Raw genomic sequence first — 26534 nt, forward strand, 5'->3', positions numbered from 1 at the left:
GGCCACGCCCACCCCAAGGCCCCGCCTCGGAAAGGCCACGCCCCGTCGCCTGGGGAGTTTCTCGGGCCAGCGCTCCGGCCACGCCCTACGCAGTGGCTACGCCTCCTGCCGCTTACGCCAGGCCAAAGCTGCTGAGCGCCGAGCTGACCTGCGGTGGTGGGACCGGGACCTGTGGGAACAGGCCTTGCCCGCGGCGCCGCCCCGCGGCTGCCTGGGCGGTCGGCAGCTGTGTCGGGCCCGAGCTCGGGCCTGCTCGCGGACCTCGCAGTCCTCCTGCCGCGACCCCCGGGGCCGACCTGTGCGTTCCAGCCCGGGCCTGGGGTGGTCTTGCCATTCTGCAGATGTGGATACTGAAGTTCCGGGTTTCGGTGACTTTCCCCGGACTCCAGTCTGGTCTGCACGCAGAAGCCAAACGTTCTTTTAAAATGAGTCCTCCAGCTGGGCGCCGGTGGTCACGCCTGGAATCCCAGCTACTCAGGAGGCCGAGATCAGAGGATCACGGTTCAAAGCTAGCACAGGTAGAAAGGTCCACGAGACTCTTATCTCCAATGAACCACCAGAAAACTGGAAGTGACGCTATGGCTCAAGATGGTAGAGTGCTAGCCTTGAACCAAAAAGCTGAGCCAGAGCTCAATATGCTGAGTTCAAGCCCCAGTACTGAGAGAAAAAAAAAAAAAAATCTGTAATGAATATTGTGGCTTACTCTTGAAATCCGAGATACTTAGGAAGCGGTTCCCAGCCAGCCTGAGCAATGAATTCCTACAACCCCATCTCTTTTTTCGTTTTCTTCCTTTGTGAAATTTGATCTTAATCAATAAAAGCTTGGATATGGTGACACACATAACGTGTTATTGCAACTATGCAATAGGAGGAATCATGGCCCAAACCAAAATAACTAAAGCAGCTGGGCACCAGTAGCTCACACCTATAATTCTAGCTATCCAAGAGGCTGAGGTCAGCTGGGCACCCAGTGGCTCACACCTGTAATCCTAGCTATTCAGGAGGCTGAGATCTGAGGATCATGGTTCAAAGCCAGCCTCAGCAAGAACCTCTGTGAGACTCCTCTCCAATTAACCACCAGAAAACCAGAAGTGGTGCTGTGGCTCCAGTGGTAGAGCACTAGCCTTGAGCTGAAGAGCTGAGGGACAGCGCCCAGGCCAAGTTCAAGACCCATGACCAAAAAAAAAAAAAAAAGATAGCTGTGTTCTATACAACATAGAGTAAAAGATCTAGTGTGTTCTCATTTAGCTTCCTAAGTGCTGAGATAACAGGCAGGTACCACCACACCAATTCCTCTCTCTGTACTGGTGTTTGAACTTGGGCCCCATGCTAAACAGGTACTTGTCCCGACCCACAGGACTTCAACGAGGGCAATGAACTTAAGAGAGAAGGAATGAAGGGACAAGAGACACGAAAAATAACAGCAAGACAAGGATTCTGATCAAGCTGCCAATTTTTATTTTTCACACAGGGGTATTTATATGCTTGCAATAAGGAAGCTTTTTCATTGGCCGAAGCAGCTGCAGGGCGCTTGCTTAGGGCAAGGTGTTTACTTAGGGAGTGGTAAAAAGGTCGGATACTGTAAACAGCCTCAAGATGTTCCAGTGAGATAGTCAAGCCTATTATGTTGAGAGACTCTACTTTTGGCTCCCGACAGGTACTCTAACCCCTTGAGCCATGTCCCCATCCCTATCTGTTAGTCTTTAAAACTCTTTTAGGAGCTGGGTGCCGGTGGCTCACACCTAGCTACTCAGGAGGCTGAGTTTTGAGGATCATGGTTTAAAGCCAGCCCAGGCAGGAAAGTCCTTGAGACTCTTATCTCCAATTAACTGTCAGAAAATGGGAAGTGGCTCTGTGACTCAAAGTGATAGAGCACTAGCCTTGAGCTGAAGAGCTCAGGGACAGTGTCCAAGACTAGAGTTCAAGCCCCACAACTGACCAAAAGAAAAAAACAAAAACCCACAACTTTTTTAGGTGTAGCTCAGAGAAAGAGCACATGTGGGCCTTGCTTTCAGATCCAAAGCTAAACTAAGTAATAAATAGAAATCCTGTATAAAAATAATTAGTATGCTGCTGAATCTGTTTAGAACCTCCTTGATTTTCCATTGTGATTAGAATCAGAACACTTGATAAGATTCTGTGAAGCCCTGAATGCTCTGCCGCCCATCTACCTTTTCCACATTCACTCTCTAGCTCCTTTTCACCCTACTTAACCTCACTGAATTTCTTAGTTTTCCTGCAGAGGCAAAGCTCAGTCCTACCTTAGGGCCTTAGCACATGCTCTTCCTCCTGTACCTGAAAACACTTAACTTTGCTCTTCTCACACTATACCACCTACAATCAATTTCACATCACATAACACTTACCTGAAATTACTTTATTTTCTGTTGTTTTATTCACCTCTGAATCTACAGTGCCCAGAAAAGTGTTGGCACTAAGTAGATGCTCAGTAAACAGTTGTGACTGAGCCAAGGCATCCTGCCTGGATCATACTCCTGTTGGCATTGTCTTCTAAGCGGATGTATTTGCAATTTTTAATTATTTTTATTATTATAAAGGTCATGTACAGAGGGGTCATACATTGGGTAATGAGTGCATTTCTTTTCGGACAATGTCACCACTTTCCTTGCTGTCTCCCAGTTTTTCCCTCCCATCCCTGCCCACAAGTTGTATAGTTCATTTTCAACAAGGTGCCCAATGAGTACCACTGCAGCATTTGTTCGCCCTTTGTCCCTCCATTTCGTTTGCAATTTATGAACATGGTGTCATGTACCAGTCTCACTGTGGTATGTCTATTTTTCCACTGGCACTCATCTTGTTTCTCCTAGTTTGCAAGCACTGGGCTTCCCCATTCACTCCCACATGCCACTGTAGGGAAGATCTTCCTACCTTCTCCTATGAAAGGTGGGACAACATCAAGACTTCCAGGTCACAGGACCTGTGCCCTTGGAAATTAACAAAGCATGGAGCTACACCCCCAAAGGTGGCCAGTGGACATCCACCCCAAGATTCTGGCTTTCTCTTAGAGTTGGTGTTATCTAGCTCCTTTTTCTGCTCAAGGCTAACATTCTAAGCCTCCACTTCAGGCCTATTGGTGGTTAGTTGGAGATCAGGGTCTCAAGGATCTTCCTGCCCAGGTTGGCTTCAACAGAGATCCTCAGCTCAGCCTCTTGAGCAGCTAGGGTTACAGACCTGAGCCACTGGCTCCTGGCTCATTTTGAAGATATCAATTGGCTTTCTTTTCTATTCTAGAACGGGTAACACTTGGATGCATAAAATAGAGTGTTCCAGGACTTATATATGTTCTAAACCCTCTTTTTCATTTCTGTGGTCTGCTTGACTATTTCTCAAGCTAAAGTCATATGCCTTTTTTTCCTTATTATTATTTTGTGAGCTAATGTCTTATTATATATCACAAACTGACTTAAAGAATCACTGTACAGCCAGGTTTGCCTTCAACTTGTAATCTTTAGGCCTCAACCGACAGATTTCTGGGATTATAGGTATGGATTTCCTAAATATGTTATTGAGAATGTTATTTTAGTTATTTTTCCGATGCACTGGGGTTTGAACTAAGGGCCTTGAACTTGCTAGGCTGGTGCTCTACCCGTTGAGCCATACTTCCAACTCTGGCTTTTTGCTGGTTAAGTGATGATAAGAGCCTCTCAGCTTTGTCTGCTTGGGCTGGCTTGGAACCTTGATCTTTAGATCTCAGCCTCATGAATAGCTAGGATTATAGGCGTGAGCTATAGGTGCCTGTCTTGAACTCAGGGTCTAGGTATTGTCCCTGAGCCTCTTTGTGCTCAAGGCTAGCGCTCTACCACTTATGCCACAGCACCACTTCTGTTTTGGTTGGTTAATTGGAAATAAGAATCTCATGGGCACTGTGCTGCCCAGGGTGGCTTGGAACCAAGATCCTCAGATCTTAGCCTCCTGAGTAGCTAGGATTACAAGCGTGAGCCACCGGTGTCCGGCTCATCTGCAACTTTAAATGGAGTGGCACGCCGCCATGAGCGAGGACCAAAGTCCCAACCAGCTCAAAGACCCAAAAGCGAGGGTCGCCCCCCCCGCCCCGCCTCCTCCCCTCCCTCTCTCCCCGCTCCCCGTCCCCCTCCCCGCTCCCCGTCCCCACCGGCTGGGCTCCGCCCCTGGGCATCCTCAGGCTCCGCCCTTGAAGATCCACGGTACTCCGCGCAGCATGGAGAACCAATCACGGCGCGCTTCCACGTTCCCGCCCCTTTTGGCTTCTGCCCTCAGACAAAATGGCGCCAGCTCGGAAGCTGCCGAGGCTCTAGGAGTTGTCGGAACAGTTCCGGAAGCTACCGAGCGAATCCGGAAGTTGCCGAAAAACAGCAGCGGGCAAGGAGGATGGCGGATATCATCGCAAGACTCCGAGAGGACGGCATCCAAAAACGTGTGATACAGGAAGGCCGAGGAGAACTCCCCGACTTTCAGGATGGAACCAAGGTTCGAGCCCACCCCTCCCCTTTTCCTCTCTGCCGCGGGATGCGCATGCGAGGCGGGAGGAGGCCCGAGGCGAGAGGTTGCGCATGCCCAGAAAGCAGCGGCCAGTGACTCTACTGCTCACGTGCGGAGCTCGACGCTGATTGGTCTGGATTTAAGTAAGGGGTAAATTCGGAAGCGTGTTCCCGCCCCCTGCCTTGCCCCTTGGGTTTGTATTGGTCGCTGAGCAGGCTGTCAGTTGTCTCAAGCGGGTCCCCAGTCAGGTTCCAGAGCCTTTGGGGTCTGAGAGAACTGAAGTCCTGAGACCCGGAGACCAGGTTCCCCAGACCAGAAACTGTTGTCAGCTTTCCAGCGAGTCTAGTCTGGGACAAATGAGGTTTTGGAAAGTGAAGAGCCATTCACTTTCCCGCTTCTTACATCCGGGTCCCCAGCCCCTTCCCCTAGGCAGCGTGCACCCCAGCTTCCCCGTTTCTGAAGTTCCTTCGAAGTGGAGATTTCTCCAAGTTGGGATTTTGGATGTAGCTAAGAGCTCCAGGGCAGCACACGAGTGCCTAGCAATCGAGCATTCACGCGGGGAAGGTAGCTGAAGCTAGTGGCTAAAAATCCTGGTTAGTTCCAGGAAAGAGGAAAGTGTCGGCCCTGTGAATGAGTGCCTGCTCCCTGGCCAGCGCTGTGCCAAGTTGGACTGATAGTCGTAGCCCGATCATCTGTGAGGAGCTGTGTGGTTGTAGTGTTCAGTTTTGTTAAAAGATCTCCAAGAACAGAGAGAGTGTGTGGTGGGGTACATCCCTCTCCCCCCCACCTCCCGGGCTGGGAACCCCTAACAATGGGGATTCTGGATGGAATGGAACTAGGAGACAGTGACACAAAGGTAGAGAGATCTAAGAACAGTGGCATTCAACAACAGGAAGAAACAGTATGAAAAGGCCATCACACCAGGTGCTGGTGGTTCACACCTGTAGACTTAGCTATTCAGGAAGCTGAGATCTGAGGATCACTGTTCAAAGTCAGTCCAGGCAGGAAAGTTTAGTCTGTAAGACTCTCATCTCCAATTAACCTCCAAAAAGCTGAACGTGGAGCTGTGGTTCCAGTGGTAGAGGGCTAGACTTGAGCAAAAGAAACTCAGGGACAGAGCTCAGGCCCTGAGCCCCAGTACTAGAAAACAAAACAAAACACCCAAAACATATTGCCAGGACTGAGGGCGTAGGACTGAGTGGCAGGGTTCTAGTCAAGCATGTGAGGCCCTGAGTTCTATCTCCATACTGCAGCAAACCCCAAGGCCCCACTCACCAGCATTGTTTGCTGCTCAGTGTGTGAGCTGTGTGCTATGTGATGTTCTCCTCTTCATTTCCCATAATGGGAGATTGCTATTAGTGTTGATTCGATTTTACCAATGTGAAACTGAGTTCACAGGAGCCCTGTAGTGCAGCAGTTGAGAGCGTGGGCTCCTCTAACCACATCCTGTCATGGACTTCTGTTTTGAGCTTTCTTCTCTGCTGTCACTGTGTGTGTGTGTGTGTGTGTGTGTGTGTGTGTGTGTGTGTGTGTGTGTGTGTGTGTGTGTGTGTGTGTGTGTGTGTGTGTGTGTGTGAGACACATTAGTACTGGTGCTTAAACTCAGGGTCTGAACACTTTCTCTTCCTTTCTTTCTTTCTTTCTTTCTTTCTCTCCTTTCTTCCCTTCCCTCCCTCCCTACCTCTCTCTCTCTTTCTTTTTTTTTTCTCTCTTTCTTTCTTTCTTCCTTTCTCTCTTTCTTCCTTTTTCTCTTTCTTTCTTTCTTCCTTCCTTTCTTTCTTCCTTTCTTCCTTTCTTTCTTTCTTCCTTTCTTTCTTCCTTTCTTTCTTCCTTCCTTTCTTTCTTTCTTTCTTTCTTCCTTTCTTCCTTCCTTCCTTTCTTTCTTTCTTCCTTCCTTTCTTCCTTCCTTTCTTTCTTCCTTTCTTTCTTCCTTTCTTTCTTCCTTTCTTTCTTCCTTTCTTTCTTTCTTTCTTTCTTTCTTTCTTTCTTTCTTTCTTTCTTTCTTTCTTTCTTTCTTTCTTTCTTTCTTTCTTTCTTTCTTTCTTTTTCCTGTCATGGGGCCTGAACTCTGGGCCTAGGCACTGTCCCTCAGTTCTTCAGCTCAAGGCTAGCACTCTACCACTTGTGCCACAGCACCTCTTCCACCTTTTTCTGCTTATGTGATGCTGAGGAATCGAACCCAGGGCCTCAGGCATGCAAGGCAAGCACTCTACCACTGAGCCACCTTCCCAGCCCCACTATTTCTTTTTTTAAGATGGAATATTGGTGTCTTTATTTCACAGTTAGCAGGCCCTAGACAGCCAGTTGTTATAAAGGCCTGCAGCCCATAAACACACTTAACACAGCTAGGAAACAGGCCAGAGAGGAAAGAAAGAACGAGAACAGTACCAGCAAATCAATTCAGCTCCAATGGAGAACTGATTGGGATGCCATGACAGCCAGAGACAGGACACGGGATAAGATCGTGGAGACACACATGCATGGAGTTATGGGACCTGTGAGCGCTATTTCTTATCTGAAGGCCGGCACTCTAGCACTGGAAACCAGCCCCACTTCTAGCTTTTAGGTGGTTGGTTGGGGGTAAGAGCCTCACAGACTTTTCTGCCTGGATTGGCTTTGGACCTCAATCCTTAGATCTCAACTTCCTGAGTAGCTAGGCTTATAGGTGTGTGAGCCACCAGCGCCTGGCTACACCTGTCATTCTTTTGGTCTAGAAAGTTCTTCTCCTAGTACTTGTCTTGCTGGTTTCCTTTCTTGCTCTTTTCAGATTTCTCATTAGATGTTGACTCTTCAGAGATGCCTTCATCTCCGCCACTGTTTAAACTAGTTCTTCCTTACCCTGCTGTATTCTCTCGAACCCTAAGTGTTTGTCTTCATCTAGCATAGCATATAGATGAGCCCCAGTCCCATCTCTTCCGTCTAGAAGTTCCTTTGGGGCTCTTGTGTGGTGGGGGCTTTTGTTCACTGCTATCTACCACCGAGTTCAGGCACATAGTAGATGCTCAGTAAATAGTTGTTCAAGGCATGATTGGAGTTCCACAGGTTGGCGTATCTATGTGTGTGTGTGTGTGTGTGTGTGTGTGTGTGTGTGTGTGTGTGTGTTAGTACTGGGGCTTGAATTCAGGGCTTTGTATTCACTCTTGGCCCTCTGCTACTTGAACCACACCTCCACTTCCAGTTTATTGTTGGTTAATTTGTCTGCCTAGCTGGCTTTGAAACATAGTTCTTTGATTTTGGTCTCCTGAGTAGCTAGGATTACAGGTGTGAGCTACCAGTGCCCAGCTCTTAGGTTCCTTGCTGGGGTGGGAGAGTCAGATATGGTTCGATGATGACCCTGGGTAAGCTTCATCCCTGTGTAGAAGGGGCTGGAGGTGACGGTTTCTGGTGAATGTTTGTGCACTTTCCTGATGTCTCCTGTGGTCCGCAGGCCACATTCCACTACCGGACGCTGCACAGTGACAATGAGGGCTGTGTGCTGGATGACAGCCAGGTGCGTGGCAAACCCATGGAGCTCATCATTGGCAAGAAGTTCAAGCTGCCTGTGTGGGAGACCATCGTGTGCACCATGCGCGAGGGGGAGATTGCACAGTTCCTCTGTGATACCAAGGTACCAGCCTGCAGCCACAGTGCCCAGCCGTGCCCTGGTCCCCCTCCTCCACATCACACCAGTCTCCTGACTGTCAGGCTGGCCTCTGTCTCACCTTCTTCATCCACTAGCCAGACTGCAGCTAGCTTTCAAGTGTTAATGGTCCGTAGGACCCCTATTCTATAGCTCCTGCTCCTTATCAGGCTGGATAAAAGTGGCTGCTCACCTGGCCCTTCAGGATCTGTTTTTTTTCTGTTTTTGTGGTGATGAGGAATCGAACCCAGGTCTCATGCACGTAAGGCAAGCACTCTACCACTGAGCCACCTTCCCAGCCCAAACTTAATTTTGCCAGACACTGTTGGTTCATGCCTGTAATCTTTTTTTTTTTTTCCTTTGGGGGCTGGGGTCCGGTCGTGGGGCCTGAACTCTGGGCCTGGGCGCTGTCCCTCAGCTCTTCAGCTCAAGGCTAGCACTCTACCACTTGAGCCACAGCGCCACTTCTAGCTTTTTTCTTTTTGCTTATGTGGTGCTGAGGAATCGAACCCAGGGCCTCATGCATGCAAGGCAAGCGCTCTATCACTGAGCCACCTTCCCAGCTCCCTTCAGGATCTGGCCCCTGCTGCCTCCCCACCTACCTGCCTCTCCCTGTTCATTTCCATTCTTCACAGCTGAGCCCCTCCCTCATACTTCATAACCAATTTCTGGGTTACCACTCCTTGGGAAGCCCTCCCTGCGTGCCAGAGGTTGGCTTGAGCCCCTCTGGTCTTCCAGCCTTCATGCACTGCCTGCCAGGATCTGGCCTTCTGTCTGGTGAGATTTAGCCTGCTTACCTCTTGCTTCTGGTTGAAGACATCCCAGAACTCAGGCTCAGGACTACACAAGTTAGTCCAGCAGTGTACCTTTGTGGACAGCAGGGGGCAGTAGAGAGCTAAACAGATTACCACCATCCAAGTGAAGGAGAGAGGCCAGGTCTTCTGTACTAGCTCCTCAAGAGTTTTTGTTGTTTTTACTTATAATTTGTTTTTGATATGTGGGCCTTAGTATTGCTCAGGCTGGTCTTAAACTCCTGGGCTCAAGTGCTCCTCCTGCTTCAGCCTCCCAAGTAGCTGGGACTCCAAGTGCCTGCCACCAGCCTGCACCAGGCTATTCCTCTGGGGTTTAGAAGTTGTTGCCCCAAGCCCAGCTCTGAAGGGGGTCTAGACTCAGTAGGGGTAGGGCAGGAGGAGAAGGAAGTGGTGCTGGAAAACAGATGTGAGGAGTCTAGCTTATGAAGGAGAAGAGGAAGGGAAGGAAGAGATGGAGGAGGAGGAAGAAGAGGAGGACCGGGGAGGTGGGGGGGGGGGGCGGGAATTCCATTGAATCTAAAAGGCCAGATGACACAACTGGATGGCAGGCTTGTATGTTTGCAGGTGGTTCAGTGTTCAGAGAGTGTGGCTGAGCTGGGAAGGAGGGAAGAGAGGCCAGAGGAGCCCAAAGAAGCCCAGGGAAACAAGCTTTCTCAAGACTTTAGCACAGAGAAGGGACCAGGGCCATTGGTCCTTGTTTGGACAGGGACGGGGAGTCAGGCCTGGTGAGCACCAGCCCACATTGATGGAGGCCCTGGCTCCCACCCGCCCTCCTGCAGCATGTGGTCCTGTACCCATTGGTAGCCAAGAGTCTCCGAAACATCGCCGCAGGCAAGGACCCGCTGGAGGGCCAGCGGCACTGCTGTGGCATCGCCCAGATGCATGAGCACAACTCGCTGGGCCACGCAGACTTGGATGCCCTGCAACAGAACCCCCAGCCGCTCATCTTCCACATTGAGATGCTGAAGGTGAGACCCCCCCCCACCCCGCTGCTTCTCTGGGCCCCTGCTACCCAGGGTGCCCAGGGATGGTGGACCAGTGTGTTGTCTGATACAATAGGGGCAGGACAAAAACACCCTAGAATCCCCACAATCCCCAGCCTCCCTCGCGAGGCCCCTGGGCCTCTTCAGGCCTCAGTGTTCACCACCTGCAGGAGGCCGGTCCTGCTGCTCCTTGCTTCCTGTATCCGCTCTCCTAAGCCCACCTCTGCCTCCACAGCCTGCCACACCAGGGCAGTTGGACATTATGAACTTCTGTGTCTGCCCAGGGCAGGGGCACGCTATCTTGTTTACTTGTACTGCCACAGTGCTGGGCATGAGAGATGCTAAGGAGTTATGCGTTGAACTGTCAGTGCATGGAACAGCGTCTGCTCTGAGCATCTGGTGTCAAAGCCCAGCTGGTGTAGACTCTGGTCAGATCTGTGGCTGAGGATACTGGGATTCCCTTGGGCTTTTGTATGTGTGTGCCAGTACTAGGATTTGAACTCCAGGCCAGGGCATTTTCCTTTAGGTTTTTCTTTGTTGTTGTTTTACCTTAATTTAATTTAGTTTTTTGTCGGTCATGGGGCTTGAACTCTGGGCCTGGGCGCTGTCCCTCAGCTCTTAAGCTCAAGGCGAGCGCTCTACTGCTTGAGCCACAGCGCCACTTCTGGTTTTCTCCTGGTTTATTGGAAATAAAGAGTCTCACAGACTTTCCTGTCTGGGCTGGCTTTGAGCTGCAATCCTAAGATCTCAGCCTCCTGAGTAGCTAGAATTATAGGCCTGAGTCACCAGCGCCTGGCTAATTTTATTTTTTTGATAGTCATGGGGCTCATCCTCTGAGCTTTAGCACTACCCCTGAGCTTTCTTGTTTGAAAGTAGTGCTCTACCACTTTGAGCCACAGCTCCACTTTCAGTTTTCTGGTGGTTACTTGGACATGAGAATCTCATGGATTTTCCTTCCTAGATTGGTTTCAAACCACATTCCTCAGGTCTCAGCCTCCTGAGTAGTCCCTTAGCTTTTTCACTCAAGGATAGTGCTCTACCACTTGTGCTACACCTCCACTTCCAGCTTTTTGGTGGTTAATTGGAGATAAAGAGACTCACAGACTTTTCTGCCCAGACTGACTTCAAACCAGGACCCTCCAAGCAAGGATTGTGGTTGTGAGCACGCGGCCCTCGGGCTCTGTCGTGATGTCGCCCCTGCCTTGGCAGGTAGAGAGCCCTGGCACATACCAGCAGGACCCATGGGCAATGACAGATGAGGAGAAGGCCAAGGCGGTGCCACTCATCCACCAGGAGGGCAACCGCCTGTACCGTGAGGGCCAGGTGAAGGAGGCTGCCGCCAAGTACTACGACGCCATCGCTTGCCTGAAGAACCTGCAGATGAAGGTGTGCAGGGGAGATGGCCATGGGCGAAGCGGAGAGGCAGAATCCGGGCCCGGATCTCACCATCTACTTTCTCCATGCCCCTGTTTCCCCAGGAGCAGCCTGGGTCCCCCGACTGGATCCAGCTGGACCAGCAGATCACACCGCTGCTGCTTAACTACTGCCAGTGCAAGCTGGTGGCCGAAGAATATTATGAAGTGCTGGACCACTGCTCCTCCATCCTCAACAAGTACGACGGTGAGCGGCAGGTGCCACACGGGAGGGCCAAACAGCCCGTTCCTCTCTGCCACCGCCAGACACGGGGGCTGAAGCCTGAGCTTTGATATCCTGGCTTGACTCCCTCCCCCTGCTCCCCCAGAGTCTAACTAAACACCCCCCTCAGGTAGGGCTCAGCTCTGTTGCCTGGGATGCGTGCGTGGATAGTGGCAGGGTTGGCCCCAGGTCAGGGTCCCCGATGGGCCCCCATGCCAGGCGGCAGGGCCCCGTGGATGGCCAGTCCCCCTCATGCCTTTGTGTCCCTGCAGACAACGTCAAGGCTTACTTCAAGCGGGGCAAGGCCCATGCGGCCGTGTGGAACGCCCAGGAGGCCCAGGCCGACTTTGCCAAGGTGCTGGAGCTGGACCCTGCCCTGGCGCCTGTTGTGGGGCGCGAACTGCGGGCACTGGAGTCCCGGATCCGGCAGAAGGACGAGGAGGACAAGGCCCGCTTCCGAGGCATCTTCTCCCACTGACGGGGCCTCCTTTCCTGCACCACGTCGCCAAGTCCATTGCTGCCTCCGCCAGCCCACTCACTGCTTCTGTGTATATTATAAAGGCCTTATTTATCTCAGTGTGTCTCTGGTGAGCCCATCCATGCAGGGCAGGGCAGGGCTGGGGCAGGGGGGCAATCAGCAGTGCTTCCTGGTCATCTGGTAGACCTTTGGAGGCACTCTGAGGCAGCTCTAAGACGTTTCGGCTCCAGTGTCACTGCTTAGTAAAGGGGTGTTCCTCTGGGTGGTATCAGGGAACCCCAGGAGGTTCATCCTGTCTTAAGGGGGAGATGAAGGTCTGGCTAGGTAGCTTGCTTGGTGCTTTGGTGAGGTGGTCTTTTGGTGTAGCCTTCCCCTTGTCTCTGATACTAGGATCGCCCTTGCTTGGCTTCTGGAGGCAGAAATTGTCTTGGAGGAGGCAGAGCGAGAAGCCTGGCGGGGAGGGGGTCCCTCCTAACTCTGGCTGGGGTGCTGGGGAACACTGGGCCTTGCGGGAAGGAGTGGCGGGTGCTCTGTGGTGCTGTGGAGGCCTCGGGACCTGGGCCTGTCCCAGCTCCTCTCTGCGCTTCAGTGTCCCAGCTAGAGGCTGGGCTCCGGTGCGCTGTGCTGCGCTGCCAGGCCGCTAGGACACAGGTGGACGCAGGTGTTTATTTTTATGAGTTCACACACACTGAAAAAGCCACTGGGCCTGGCTCACTCCCCCCACCCCCTCCCGTGGGCAGGGTTCCCCCAAGAAAGGGAAGTAACACTGAGGAGCAGACAGATGTAGGGTGTCTAGCCAGGGGGCCCATGGCTGGGGCCACAACTCTAGGCCCTCAGTCTCCCACACGCAGGCATCCAAGTGTCAATAAATAACCCAGGTCCAGCCATGTTTGGGGGGGGGGGGTCACTCTTCACAGTCCAATTTGAGGCTGATGCTTCGGGCCTTGCCCCGGGCCAGGGTAGTCGGCGGGGTCCCTGGGCCCTCTCGGTCTGCCTGGCTGGGGCCCCTGGAGCGAAGCAGCTGGCTCTGCTTGCGGAGAAAGTCCACTGGAGCAGCTACACCATAACTGCTCTTGGCCAGGGCAGTCCTTGGGGGTCCGGGTGGGGCGTGAGAGTGGGAGCCTGCCTCCAGCTGGCCCAGGTGGGCCACGTAGCCATCTGACAGGAACTGCAGGCAGAGATGGGCAAGGAGGAGGTGATGCCAACCTGAGTTCACACCCCCCCCTTCCCATACCCTCCACAGGCCCCTGCAGCAGGGCCGGGCAGCCGGACAGCACTGCAGATGACACGTCTGGCTCAGCCGGACCCCAAGCCTTCTCTCAGTAGTTAAGCTGTTGAACCAGAGTGCCCTGCTTTACTCCCGCCCCGGCCCTGCTCTGGCCTATCTTACTTAGAAGGCAATGTCTTGGGTAAATAACTGCAGCTAATATTTAGCAATCACTTGCTTTGTGCCCAGCCCTGGGCAGTAAACAATGCCATCTTTACAATGAGCAGATGAGGCCAGGGCCAGCATTATGTTCAGCTTACAGGCAGAAAACAGGCGCGGAAAAGTCCAGGCCATGGAGGAGGAGCCAGCCTTTGAGAGCTTGAGCCATACACCTGCCTGGGCTACCCCAGGTCTGCCTTGTAGCTAGGTAGGCAACAGGCTGTTTGTGATTCCTGTCCCCGGAAGAACTTAGGCTCCCTGTGGCGGGTGGGCTGCTCCGGCTTCCTCACCCCACCAGGGGTCTTAGCCCCGTGGGTGGTTATTAGGTCCTGTTCCCTGTAGTCCCTTGATCCTCACCTGGCACTGCGCCTGCAGCTTCCGCACAGCACGGCCCACAATGTAGGTCTGGCCAGGGGACAGGCCAAGTGCTGCATAGACAGCGACGTCTTTGGGCGAACCATAGCCGGCTACAATGTTCAGTTCTACCTGTGGCAGGAGAAGCCAGTGACCAGCCTGGGGATGGAACCGTAGGGTTGGGGGTGGGGCTTGTGAGCATTTTCCAAGCAGGCCGTTTTGGGGGTGGGCTCTCTGGGCGGAGGTAAAACCAGCTGACTCAATCTCCTTGGTTGGCCCTAAGGACTAGGGTCCCCTAGAACCAGGATGGCTAGCCTACAGGGACTTCCAGTTACTTGGCCGGGGCCAAATGGGAGTAGAATGAGATGGGCCTTTGCTGTCCTGCCTGGGTTGAGGGCCAGGAGGGGACCTCCCCCAGCCACCGCACCTCCTGCACCAGGCTCTGCAGAAACATGGCCTTCTGGCGTAGAGGGTCATGAGTGAGGCCATCGCAGAAGGAGACGACCCCGTGGGGGAAGTTGTGCTGGGACAGCCAGGCCACCACGCGGTGCTTCTGCATGTCAGGCCGGCCAGTCACATACACGATCAGGTAGCCCGAGTCCTGCCAGTGTCTGTGGGGTAGGGACCCGGTCAGCTGCACAGGTCAGGGTGGGGGCCGGTCGCTGTGGTGAGCAGGGTGGCAGCTCCTACCTGACCACGTCCACGGCACCAGCGCGCACCTTGGGGTCGCTGCCCATGATGGAGACACTGGCGGTGAAAGAGCCATCGATGCTGAAGACCACGGCTTCCGTGCCACGGGCCACCACTGTGAGGCAGCACTCGGCGTAGGTGTGGTCACCCCTGCAACGGAGGGGGCCTTGAGCAGGATGGGACAAGCCCAGCCCCCTAGAGGCCCAGCTGCCTGCTGCTCACCTGACCACCATCCGCACGGGGTAGACGCCGATGCCCAGCGCCCGCTCACCGGGCACTGGGAAGGTCAGACGGCCCGAGCTGTTGGTGACTTCAGTGCCAAAATGGATCCACTTGCCTGACAGCGGCTGTGTCATGATGTAGACATCCACCTGGTGGGAAATGGGCGTGGAAAGGGCCACAGGAGCAGAACTCCCGGGCGCTCCCGGCTTCCGGCAGAGGAAAGCAAGGCTGGCCTGGCACCGGAAGAGGGTGGGAGGCCCAAGCCCTGCTGATCAAGGGGGCCAGGAGGTGGGGCCAGAAATACCAGGGCTGAGCCCAAGTCCTGACCTTCTCTCCGGTGAGCGTGACCACATCCAAGGGCCCGTACATGAAACGTCCGTTCAGCACCTGGGGGCGGCCCTCGCACACCACCGTGTCGCTGGCCCGATGGTTGGAGGTGACATTCTGGGGGGAGGAGACGGTGGGCGTTATAGGGGAGGGTGGATGAGAAGGTGGGATGGACCTGGAGCAGATGGGGCCTCTGGGGGAGACCCAGGAGGGCAGGCACCCCTGCGGACCTCAACGTGAGGTGGTGAGCGTGGTTTCAAGGGACAGAGCTGTGACTGGAGGGATGCTGAGATGAGATCCACCTTCATAAAGGGAGCAGGAGGTGGAGAGTGGGCGGGGCTAAGGCAATAAGGCCAACCCCTTGGGTGGGACGTGGCACTTACCCGGATCTTGACTTGGGTGCGTTTGCGTTGCCACTTCTCCCTGGGGAAGGCAGGGCTGTAGATGGATGGTTCCTCACACTCTGCCAGCTGTGGCCGCTCCTTCTCGATCACCTGAGGACACAGAACCGGGGCCCAGTGCAGGCCAGCCCTGGCTCTCATCCTCCCCTGGGACCCTTCCACTACGCTGCGACCACTCACCTGGCGTAGGATGAAGGCCACCACGTCGGCAGACTCCCAGTAGCTGGCGTGGAAGAGGTGGGGCAGCGTGACCGTGGGGAAGGCGGTGAGCGCCTCGGGGCAGTACAGCGAGTAGTCGATCCGCTTGGTCCCCCACCAGCGCTCCAGGACTGCACGGCCACGGTGGGCAGTGAGTCAGGGTGGTCAGCTACGGGCGCCCAAATGCCCTGCCCCTGCGGCTTCTCCCTCCCTCCTCTCTGCCAGAATGCTAAAGTGCAGACCGGATGCTATAGATGGGGCCCAGGGTACTATGCTAGGGGACAGGGTATTTATTTTATGGACTAAGACCCCCCCCACACACACACATACACACAGACTGAATTGCCCAGTGGCTTGCTGACTTACTCTTAACCACCTCGCTGGTGGTGCTGGGGGCCGCTGGCTGAGCTGTTGGCTCAGTGCCTAACTCAGCGCCCTTCCAGAAGGCACCACTGGCCGACGTGGGCGTTGAGGGCACCATCATCTCCAGTTCCTCCAGAAAGAGGCCCGAGTGGGTTTGCAATGTATCAGCTGGGAAGACAGGCCAGCCTCAGCCCTGGGCAGGGACAGCTTTCCCTCCCATCTCCTTACCCAGGAGTCCCCTCGTGAGACTGCCTGTCCCCTATCTGGGCAGGACAGAAGTGAGGAGGTTTTGTCTCTGGCTATCCCCAACTACACTTCTGATAGAATGAATGCCTGTCACCACACCACAAACACATTTGCACAACTGTACCTGTGCCCATGACCCTTCCTTGTGGCACCAATGAATATTTAATTACATGCAGACTTGTGCATGCTCCTGGCTCTCAGGGAGCCACAGTGAGCCCATACAGATGGACACACCCAGCTGTGGCACACCCTGCCTGCTAGACTCCCTTTGTCTCCTCTCTCTAGATTAGTCATTGCCCCCCCCACCCCCCACTTAATACAAGTTAGAAGGTCCTATAGGCTGGGTGCTAGTAGTTCACGCCTGTAACCTAGCTACCCTGGACGCTGAGTCTGAGAATTGTGATTCAAAGGTAGCAAGAGCAGGAAAGTCCTGGAGATTCTTATTCCAACAAGCCATCAAAAGCTGGGAATGGAAAGGTGGCTCAAGTGTCAGAGTGCTAGCCTTGAGCACAAAAGGTCAGGGATAACACTCATGCCCTGAGTTCAAGCCCCAGGACCAGGACCAGAAAAGGAGGGGGGGGAGAGAGAGAGAGAGAGAGAGAGAGAGAGAGAGAGAGAGAGAGAGAGAGAGAGAGAGAGAGAGATTGACAACAGTGATCAGAAGCCATCATGGGGGGCTGGGAAGGTGGCTCAGTGGTAGAGCGCTCGCCTTGTATGCCTGAGGCCCTGGGTTCGATTCCTCAGCACCACATAAACAAGAAGAAAAAAGCCGGAAGTGGCGCTGTGGCTCAAGTGGTAGAGTGCTAGCCTTGAGCTGAAGAGCTGAGGGACAGCGCCCAGGCCCAGAGTTCAGGCCCCACGACCGGACCAAAAAAAAAAAAAAAAAAAAAAGCCAGCATGGGCAGTAAAGTCCAGAGACTCACCTCCACTTAACCACTAAAGCATCAGAAGTGGAGCTGTGGCTAGCTTTGAGTGAAAAAGCTTAGGGACAAAACCCAGGCCCTGAGATCAAGCCCTAGTACCGGCACAAAAAAAGAAGGTGTTGTAGATCCAGACACTCCCCTCTCCAAAGGCCAGCAGAGGCTCCCTGGTCCTGGGAATGAGTGACAGGAGAGGTCCTGAGGTGGATACTAACTAGTACTTTTTTTTTTTTTTTTTTTTTTTTTTGCACAAGACTAATGCTCTACCACTTTGAGCCACAGCACTACTTCTGGTTTTCTAGTGGTTAACTGGACCGGACTTTCCTGCCCAGGCTGGCTTTGAACCCTGATCCTCAGATCTCAGGCTTCTAAGTAGCTAGGATTACAGGCGTAAGCCACCAGCAACTGGATTGCCTTGTAATGCCTCCCCCTTCCTCCCTTTTGTTTGGGAGCATACCCAGCAGCAGGGATGAGCCATCTCCCAGGGGGAACTTTTGGTAGCGAGGCACAGCCAATGGGGCAATAGCTTGGAACTTGGGGGCCAGTAGGGGCTCCAGGCGGGAGGCGCAGGGGTCGGCTGCATGGAAGAGGTTGTAGATCTGCTCACAGGCTGGGTGCATCTGTGCCACTGGGTACCCAGAAGACAGAGAAGGTAGGAGGAGGTTCAGCGGGACATCCGAGGAAGGCGGGGGCCACGCAGCACCCGGCATGCTGAGGGATGCTTGGGTCCTGCTGGAAAGGACGCATGTCTCTTGGCCAAGCAGAGATCAGGGCCTTCAATCAGCTCAGCTTCAGGATGAAATATTTCCCCTCCTGTGGGACCATTTCTTACACAGAATCTCTCCTGACTGACTGTAAAGCTCTTTCCAGACGAGCTGGGTGCTGTGGCTTATTCCTGTAAGCCTAGCTATTCATGAGGATGAGAAATAAGGATCATAGTTCAACGCTAGCCTGGGCAGGAAAGTCCATGGGATTCTTCTTTTTTTTTTTTTTTTTCAGTTGTAACTCCAGACAGGAACCAAAGAAGAATTTTACTGCCTCATTTCTGGGTTTTATGGAGATTTCATTTACCCTTCTGTGTTAGCCTCTTAAGACACGGGGTCCATGGGATTCTTATCTCTCATCAACTACCAAAAAAAAGGCAGAAGTGGAACTGTGGCTCAAGTGTAGAGCACTAGCCTTGAATGACAAAACGAAGGCAGGGAAGGTGGGGAAGGAGCAGACGAGAGGCAGGGCATCTCCCGCCCCGGCTCACCCTCCAAGGCGGGCATCACGGTTTTGCGCAGAGCCAGCACCAAACCCAGCGGAGAGCCGAAGAGGAAGAAGCCAGAGACCTTGAAGTCCAGGCGCGCGGCGCTGACCGGGCCATCGGGAAGCTGAGAGCTGGCAGCAGGCGGGCAGGAGGCTGTGCTTGCTCGCCGGGGCTCCCCGGAAGAGGTGGTTGTGGGGGCCGCCTGTAGACTACAGAGAAAGGGGGTTCGGTGCTGCTGCCGCTGAAGCCCGACCGGGGAGAGGCACTGGGGCGGGGTGGGGGGTTCACCTGTTCTGAGAGTTCTCTGGCTCAGGATTGGCGGCATCACTGGGGGTGCGCTGGGAAGGCAGGGCCGAGGGCTCTGGGCTAGCCCGACCGAGGGCCTCCACCCCATCTGCCAGGGGGTCTCGTATGGGGCCCACCTCCGGGGAGAGCAGCTCATTGTTCTGGAACACAGGAGAGAAGCTGCCTTAGGCTGGAGACTACAATTTCTCCTGAATTTGGAGAAGCGTCAGGCTTGGGGCTGGGTCGGGTAGAGTCTCAGAGGAGAACTGCAGACTAGCCTACAACCACAAAGGCCAGATTCCAGGCCCGAGACTTACAGACAGAAAGACACCTCCCTCCCCTCCCCCCCCCCCCCCGGGCAGGCCACGAGTGGCCACACTAACCATGCTCCCACGCCGGCTGCTGCCCCGACTCCCTGTGCCCGCATTGGCACTGTGGCAGAGTGCGTCGAAGCCCAGGATGCCACCAACACCATCTCCAATCAGCACCACCTGGGTGGGAGGAAGGGCGCACTGAGCAGGCGGTGGTGGCCCAGGCAGGGCCTCGGCCGGGCTGCCGTGGAGGATGGCCCCGACCTGCCCGCAGAAGCCGATGCCCTCCGACGAGCGCAGGAAGGCCGCGTAGGCTTGGTTGGTGCGAGCGATGACGGTGGTCACGGCGCCCTGGTAGCGGGAGGACGAGGTGGCCAGCAGTGGCAGGGCGGCCAGCGGGATGTGATCCTGGGAACGGGACAGGCTGTCGCCATCGTGGCTGTAGGGACTCAGGCTGCAGGAGGAAAAGGGTGCGGTGGGAGGTTAGAGGCCACGGCCCCACCCCTGCCCCTCAAGTCCTTTGGACTGGTTGGCAAACCCTGGCACCCTGATCTCTCAGCGGTGTCAACCCTAAGAGACATCTCGGAAGCACCGAGGGAAACAGGTCCACCCGAGATCAGTGTGGACCCCTTCCCCAAGGGACCTCCTTGCTTTGAGAAGCCATCAAGTAGCTGTCTGCACCTTGGGGTCCCCTGTATACCTCCCACCCTCCCACCCCTGGCCAATACTTGGAGACAAGGGCATAGGCGGCAGCGCAGATGGGTGGGCAGGGCACCAGTCGCAGAGCCACGTGGCCCAGGGCCTCCGGGAAGTGGATGCGAGTGACGGCCTCGAAGGCAGAGCTCAGCGTCTGCACGTCTGCCTGCTTGGAGCTGGCATCGGCGGGGCCCGAGTCCAGGATGCTGCCGCTGTGCAGGATGAGGAAGAGCACGTGCACTGCGCACGCCTCGGTCCCCAGGTCCCCTGCTCCCTCTGGGCCCTGAGGGGCACAAAGGTTAGGAGGGTGTGAGGGCAGAGGCAGGCCAGCAAATGGACAGAACTCCAACGTGGCAGGGGCAACCAAACCCACCTCTGAGTCCCTGGGTGCTCGGGCCCCATCTTCAATGACTTTAGCAGTCTCGGTTCCTGGGTCTACAGGGCAGGGAAAGCCAGTAAGGGCAACGGCTTCCCCATCAGCACTTCAGATACCCCAGCTTCTGGCAACAGACCAAGGCCTCCCCTCCACCTCCTCTTCCTCTCTACCAAGGCATTTCACTTTCTAGAGTCTTCTTCATGCCAACCTTCCATACCATGTTTGCCTAGCAAGTTTCTTATAATTCCACCAACACCGTGGGCACTTGCCACATGTAGCTATTTACATTTAAATACAAGGAAAAGATCCACTCCCCTCCCCCCCCCACGCCAATCACACTGCCACATTCTAAGTGCTTGACAGCCCCTGGGGGCTAGTAGCCATCACGCAGGGTCGTGCAGATCTGGAAAAATCTGTCATCACAGCTCTGTTGTCCTTCAGAACCCAGCCCAGACAGCAGCTGCCATGAGGCTTCTGGAGTTCCCAGGGAAAGCCCTGTACCATCCGGAGAGGGGACACCCTCCCCACCCACCCTCGCACCCCTCCATTTCTCCCCTGCAGCCCCATCTGAGTACTAACGGGTCCCCTGTCCACAGTGACATTTCTGGCAGGCCCCCTTAAGCCCAGGATGGAGCTGTTCTAAGTCCCTGCTGCGCATGGGGTGCTGGTGGCTGGCACCCTGAGGGGAGTCTTTACCAGGAGCCCCCTCTGCCTCAGTTGGGGAGGCAAAGGCGTCGATAAAGTCATTGGAATTCCACTTGGTCATCTCCTTGGGGAAGACCTCGTCACTGTCTGAGAAGCCTTCTGAGGGGACAGGAGGCTGTGTCATGGGGTGGGAGGAGCTTGTCCGTCCCTCAACCCCCAACAGGGCCTCTGTGCTGACCGTGGGCATCGAAGAACTCCTCCTCAGAGCTGTTCTCAGAGTCTCGGGCTATGTTCTGCATGCGCCATTCAGACAAGCTCTGGGGAGACACGCCCCCTGCGGGGCCACGTGGGCCTCAGCCTGGGAATCCAGAACTGGGGGACCCCTTCCCATCCCTGGCTCCCTGCCTCAGCCTCACCTCCATGCTGGGATGAATAGGAGGAACGGGAGGAGGAAGACCACTGCTTCCCAAAGCTGGCATCGGGCGAGGCATCGGGGCCTGTGGGGACCTCAGGCCCATCAGGGGTGCCAGCATTGTTGGACCCAGGCCGAGCCTCCGTGCTGGACTTCCCAAGGGGCTGGGCCTCAGGTCCCTCACTGCCTGAGTTACACTTGGCCATGCGCTGGGCCAGCATGCGTGCAGTCTCCTCCTCAAGTGCCCGGATGTCAGCCATGCTCAACTCTGTCCACTCGTCCTGCCAGCACCAGGCCTGGCGGTGGGCTCGAAGCATCACCCGACGCAGACCTGTGAGTGCCCCAGACATCAGAACCATGTTCTCCTGTATTCCCTGTCACCGCAGCTCATGCCCGGCCCTTACTCAAGGTTGGGTAATGGCTCCCCTGGTACACCACCCAACAAAAGCCACAAAGTAGGGCAGGCAGTGCTATCCAGGGAAGAGCAGCAGAAATTGGGGCATTTTTCTTGCTGTCCCCTCCCCTCCCCTGTCCACTGCTTCTTTATTTATTTATTTATTTTGGGTCCAGTAGTGGGGCCTGAACTCTAGGCCTGGGCGCTGTCCCTTAGCTCTTCAGCTCAAGGCTAGCACTCTACCACTTGAGCCACAGCACCACTTCCGCTTTTTTCTTTTTGCTTATGTGGTGCTGAGGAATCGAACCCAGGGCCTCATGCTTGCAAGGCAAGTGCTCTACCACTGAGCCACCTTCCCAGCCCCGTCCACTGCTTCTTTATCTCCCTGGACACCCTAACTCTGAGCACTGACATCACCCCCTCAACTCCAGCAACTGGGACCAAGGAGTTAACAGTTCATTAAGATGTTAACAGTTAATGAAATTGCCAATGGTTAATGAAGGTGTTAATAGTTAATTGAAGTGTTGGCACTCCTTGAAGGCTATAGTGAAAGATGATCCCATTCTGGGATATTTTTATCATAAGCAGAGGAATAGAGTTAGAAACTTAAATGTCTAGGAAATAAAGTCCTAATGGCTGAATTATAGCTCTCTGGAAGAAAACACATCAAAACCTTCATAGAAGTTACACGTGTGTGATCTTAATTTTCTTCTTTGTACTTTTTGGTATTTTCTCCAATGTTAATGCAAGGATTCCCACTATTCTCCTTGTAAGAGAGGAACAATTTACCCATCACCTTGTAGGGGAGTTCTAGGAGTTCATGGAGATCTTGGTCAGAAAGCAATTTGCAAAGTAATAAGTTGTGATTATGTAGTCAGCCATGGCTCTTACTGTCTGTGATGGCCCATGGCTTGCTGGGGGGTCGGGGGGGGCATTTAGCGGGGAGACTGAACTCATGCCATTGGACACCTCCACCAGGGAGGCACAGTCCTGCAGGAGCTGGGGAGTAGGTTTGGGGAGTTTTTGGATTGGGGTGGCCTAGAGGGAATGACACTGAAGTCACAGCCTCTTCGCCTGTACTTCTTGGCCTGTTGCCTGCTAGGGCTGATGACCCCATTGAGCTTCGTTCAGTCTTGCTCAACCCACAAGATGATGGAGAATCTAAAAATCTTCCTTCAAGGAGCATTTATGAGGTCAAAGTAGCACAGGTCTCAGAGATCATGTTGCCAGCTTCTTGTCTCCTGGCAGTTTCTGGTAACTCAAGGCCGGCTCCCCTGGCTCCTGGCCAGGCTTTCCTGCTCCCCTCCTCCTCCTCCCCCACCCAGCTCCACCTCAAATGGGAATCATAGCTTGAAGCTTTGTGTCTCCAAACATGGGGCCTGCTGCATGCTGGGTAAGTGGAAGCTCCCCTGCACAGGTGCTCACCAACGTCGTGGATGAACTGCTCGATCTTGGCCTGCATGCCCCAGTAGCGGAACTCAACCTTACACAGCTTATAGGCACACATGAGGGGGCCCGTCTGGGCTGCTGTCCGGGCCCAGTCATCAGCCAGTGGCCCTCGGCCTGTCTTGACTGAGCGGTACAGCCTGGGGTCCTCTTCTGCTTTGTACTCGCCAGGGGCCACCGCATCCCGCACAATGTCGATGGTGTCTGGGGGTGGGGGTGGGGGGCGGTGTTTCAGCAGGCACTGAGCAATGCCAGCCCTCTCAAGCCCCCTCCCTCACTCCCCCTCTCTCCCCCAATGGGAGGACAGCCTTTCGTAAATAGGAGGCTGGGGCCTGGAGGGGACAGGGGCTTCTCAGAGGTAAAAGGAAGCCTAAGAAGAGGGGCTCCAGGAGTCCCCCAGTAGTTCCAGGCCTCACCCAGAATGCGTTGTCTCCTCTCAGCCCCACTCAGGTTGAAGACATTTGGCTGCTGCCCCCCATCAGGCAGGTAATAGGTCTCTATCTCAATAGAGAATTTCTCCACGAAGGGGCAGGTGTACCTGGGCAAAGGGCCAGGTGAGAGTCACGTTTGTGCCCTCCCCCTCCACCCCAGGGCTGCTTCCCCTCCTGGTCTCAGGCCTGTGCCCACCTCGTACACTCACCGAGTTCGGGTGTAGGGATAAGCATTCCAGGATTCCTCCTCTACCTGCAGGGCAGCTTTGGGCAGCAGGGCCCGGAACCAGCCTGGGATGTGGGAGCCAACGTGGTACACCTTGTGCGTGTACTGCCCACTGCCTCCAGGCCCATCCGTGTAGGGCCGGTTGGCCAGGATCTCCACACCGCTGCCCTCACCACTAGACTCCTCCCGGCTCTTTTTCTGCAGCCCAAGGCAGAGACGAAAGCTCAGTTCCTGCTCAGCCCCAGCTCTGCTTATGGGGGTCCCTTGGTCCTGGTTCCCTGTATAGCCCTTTCAGTTCTAAGCAGCCTGACATTGCTCACCCCCCCCACACACCCCCATAGCTCCTTGGGACCAAGTTCACAGGCACTGCCCGTTGTCCATAAGGCTCGGCAGCCTAGCATTCAATCAGTCACCGTGCTTGGGTTCTATTCACTGCAATGCATTAATGAACACAACAGAGACACTGCCAGAATGGGACTTCTGTTGCAGTGGAGGGAAACAGAAATCATGAAAAAGGAAATTGTATGATAGGTTAGGAGTTAGTGCCATGAGAAAAAGAAAGCACAGAGTTCATACGATGCTGGGAACTGGTGGCTCACGCCAGTCACCCTAGCTACTCAGGAGGCTGAAATCTGAGGATCCCAGTTCAAAACCAGCCCAGGCAGGAAGTTCATGAGACTCTTATCTTCAATTAACTTCTAAAAATAACCTGAAGTGGAGCTGTGGCTCAAGTGGCTGAGCACTAGCCTTGAACACAAAAACTAAGAGAGTGTGCCTTAGGCCCTGAGTTCAGGATCCAGGACTGGTATAAAAAAAAAAAAAAAAAAGAGTTGATATGAAGAGACAACCTGAGCAAGACTTGACCATGACAGGAATGGGGGAGGGAGCCAGCTGATGGGGGGTGGGTTGGGGGGGGGGAATCCAAGGCAGAGAGGAAGCCAGCAAGCCCTGAGGGAGGAACATGCTAGCTGCACTCAAGGAATGAATAACAAGGCCAGGACGGCTGGCCTTCTACCTCTCAGAGGACCTTTTCTCTGTGGGACCCCCGATGCCCCAGCGGCCCCTTCCCAGGCCAAGCTTGACGCACACAAACCCCTGGAGGAGACCCCCTGAGGCCTCAGAGCTTGTCCCTGCCCATTCTTCTCACAGCAAAGGCCCGACAGCCCCTCTCACCTTGGGCTCCCTCCGGCTCCTCCATTCCTGGGGCCTGATCTCACCCCACCGGTGGGTGGCAAGGCTGGGCTGGCAGACCAGCACCCGGCCAATCCCCCTCCCGAGCCCTCCCTCCCCCAGGCCTCCTCACAGGCACCTTTCCCTTCCCCCAGGGGATTACGGATCCTGAGGATTAATGCTGATCAGCCTGGGCACTGGGGGGGGGGGGGGCGTGGGCACCATTTGGCCCTTCTGCCTTTTTCTCATGGCCCCTACATCCCTCTCTCCCCCCCTCCCCGCCCAGCTCCCCCATCCGAAGAAGGGTCTCTCTCTCTCCCCTGCTCTGGGCTCTGGAACCCCGAAGATGGACTGTCCCGAATCCAGCTGGGCTAGACCCCCAAGTCTGGAGTGCGGCCTGCGCCCTCCCTCGGTTACCCCATCATGAGGTCCGCCCCCCCCCCGCGCCCCCGGCCGCATCGCCCTCCCCACCACGCTCACCTGGATCATGTAGAGCTGGGCCACTTGGTACTCGTCCAGGCTCATGGGCAGCAGGATGTGGTACTCCTTGATGAGCATCTTGGAGGCGCTGGGCCGCCGCGCGGCCTCCGCTCCGCCTAGCGCAGGGCACCGCTGTCAGGGCCGGGAGGCGGCGCGCGGCCCCGAGCCCGGCGCCAAGGCCGAGGGGCTCGGGCCGCAGGACCCCATGCCCGGACCGCCCCCCGCTACCCGGGAGGCAGAGGCGAGCCCGGCCGCTCCGCCCGCGCCGCCCGGCCCGAGCCGCAGCGAGGCTGAGCGCTGACCTCTTTTCCGCGCAGCCCCCGCCCCCCGCCCGCCCGTCGCCATGGCAACCGCGCGCTGACGCGGGCCCCCCGGAGCTCCGGGCGCCCGGTGGACGTGAGGCCGGGTCGGCCTAGAGTCTCCGAGGCGCGCGGACGGACGCCGCCGCCGCGTCCCGAGTCCCTCGGAACGGCCCACCGCAGGGCCGCGCCCCTGGGAGTCCCGGGCCCTTCCCTTCGGGCCCTCCCTCTGCCACCAGCCCCAAGGGGACCCGCCCCTTCCATCCCGTTCCCCAAACCCGCACGTCTCCCCCGCAGTCATATCCCCCACCATCAGACGTCCACCGAGAGCCCCGTCCCCCAGGTGCCGCGGCGGGCGGCCCCCGTGCGCCCCGGCATCTCTGTCGGCGCTCCCCGGCCCCTGCTCCCGAACTCCCCATCGGGGCCCAATGGCTCTCCAACCCCAAAACTGCCTCTGCTGCCTAGCGGGCAGCCCGGAGTCCACTTCCCCTCCTTCGCATCACCCCGTCATCCTCCCCCGAGGCGGATCCCCTCTCGGAGGCGGGCAAGCGGGGGACCTCGGTACCCCACGGGCCTCCGCCCCGGGACACCCGCGCAGCCACCTGCGCCCGGCCGGGCCACAGCGCCTTTGCAGACGCCCTTGCACCTCGCGTCGCCCCAGCGAGCGGGCGCGAGGCCCCGCCGCCCCCACTTCCCCCTGCTCCCCGGCGGCCCGTTCCCCGTTCCCAGCCGACGTCCCCGCTCACCTCTAGCCTAGGGCAGGCGGCCCTCACCCGGCCCGAGGGTCGGGGCCCAGCGCCCCCAGCCCCGGCCTCGGACTCCAGCAGAGGCCGGACCCTCGCCAGGCGCAGCGCCGGCCCATGGCCCCGACCTTTTTCCCGGTCTGCCCGCCGGCGCCCCTGGGTCCCTCCCCGCCGCGTCACCGCGGCCGCCCCGCCTCCTTCCTGGGCCCTCCCGG

The 26534-nt window shown here is 55.8% G+C and overlaps 2 protein-coding genes and 1 non-coding gene across 5 annotated transcripts; 1 reads left to right on the plus strand and 2 right to left on the minus strand.

The window, feature by feature from the left end:
* Window positions 1-4251: 4251 nt before the first annotated feature.
* Aip (aryl hydrocarbon receptor interacting protein) lies at window positions 4252-12104 on the plus strand. The gene is made up of 6 exons (XM_070009551.1): window positions 4252-4467; window positions 7907-8086; window positions 9690-9878; window positions 11103-11279; window positions 11372-11513; window positions 11801-12104. Exons 1-6 carry the CDS (start codon window positions 4369-4371, stop codon window positions 12004-12006), a joined length of 993 nt encoding a protein of 330 aa, XP_069865652.1. The 5' UTR covers window positions 4252-4368; the 3' UTR covers window positions 12007-12104.
* Window positions 12105-12658: 554 nt separating this feature from the next.
* On the minus strand, window positions 12659-26483 carry Pitpnm1 (phosphatidylinositol transfer protein membrane associated 1). 3 transcript variants are annotated; one of them, XM_070009835.1, is made up of 24 exons: window positions 26323-26483; window positions 25278-25393; window positions 23611-23825; window positions 23387-23508; window positions 22950-23174; window positions 21135-21461; window positions 20957-21052; window positions 20770-20874; window positions 20071-20132; window positions 19730-19980; window positions 19266-19455; window positions 19074-19181; window positions 18694-18851; window positions 18409-18614; window positions 17611-17781; window positions 15991-16155; window positions 15607-15755; window positions 15409-15519; window positions 15026-15142; window positions 14699-14847; window positions 14477-14626; window positions 14214-14397; window positions 13790-13945; window positions 12659-13174 (listed from the first exon to the last, which is right to left on the minus strand). In XM_070009835.1, the coding sequence occupies exons 2-24, from the start codon at window positions 25353-25355 to the stop codon at window positions 12911-12913; spliced, it is 3759 nt and encodes a 1252-aa protein (XP_069865936.1). In that variant the 5' UTR covers window positions 25356-25393; window positions 26323-26483; the 3' UTR covers window positions 12659-12910. The 3 variants fall into 3 exon arrangements, with proteins under 3 accessions (XP_069865936.1, XP_069865937.1, XP_069865935.1); XM_070009836.1 differs by having other exon boundaries at window positions 13790-13918; window positions 20770-20877; XM_070009834.1 differs by having other exon boundaries at window positions 20770-20877.
* LOC138818835 (small nucleolar RNA SNORA26) lies at window positions 18151-18266 on the minus strand. The gene has a single exon (XR_011369225.1). It is a non-coding gene; the product is annotated as a small nucleolar RNA SNORA26 (small nucleolar RNA).
* Window positions 26484-26534: the final 51 nt, after the last annotated feature.

Source organism: Dipodomys merriami, unplaced genomic scaffold (assembly GCF_024711535.1).
Source record: "Dipodomys merriami isolate MVZ:Mamm:240054 unplaced genomic scaffold, mDipMer1.0.p SCAF_78, whole genome shotgun sequence".
NCBI classification, from domain to species: Eukaryota; Metazoa; Chordata; class Mammalia; order Rodentia; family Heteromyidae; genus Dipodomys; species Dipodomys merriami.

What these genes read in the sequence shown, in the direction of transcription:
- Pitpnm1 (XM_070009834.1), bottom strand. Translation starts at nt 25,355, where the DNA reads ATGCTCATCAAGGAGTACCACATCCTGCTGCCCATGAGCCTGGACGAG. An exon ending in CCCAGCTCTACATGATCCAG is followed by an intron (nt 23,826 to 25,277) that starts GTGAGCGTGGTG and finishes CTTGGGCTGCAG; the next exon opens with AAAAAGAGCCGGGAGGAGTC. An exon ending in GCAGTTCATCCACGACGTTG is followed by an intron (nt 21,462 to 22,949) that starts GTGAGCACCTGT and finishes GGGCACTCACAG; the next exon opens with GTCTGCGTCGGGTGATGCTT.
- Aip (XM_070009551.1), top strand. Translation starts at nt 4,369, where the DNA reads ATGGCGGATATCATCGCAAGACTCCGAGAGGACGGCATCCAAAAACGT. An exon ending in TGAAGAACCTGCAGATGAAG is followed by an intron (nt 11,280 to 11,371) that starts GTGTGCAGGGGA and finishes CTGTTTCCCCAG; the next exon opens with GAGCAGCCTGGGTCCCCCGA. An exon ending in CATCCTCAACAAGTACGACG is followed by an intron (nt 11,514 to 11,800) that starts GTGAGCGGCAGG and finishes GTGTCCCTGCAG; the next exon opens with ACAACGTCAAGGCTTACTTC.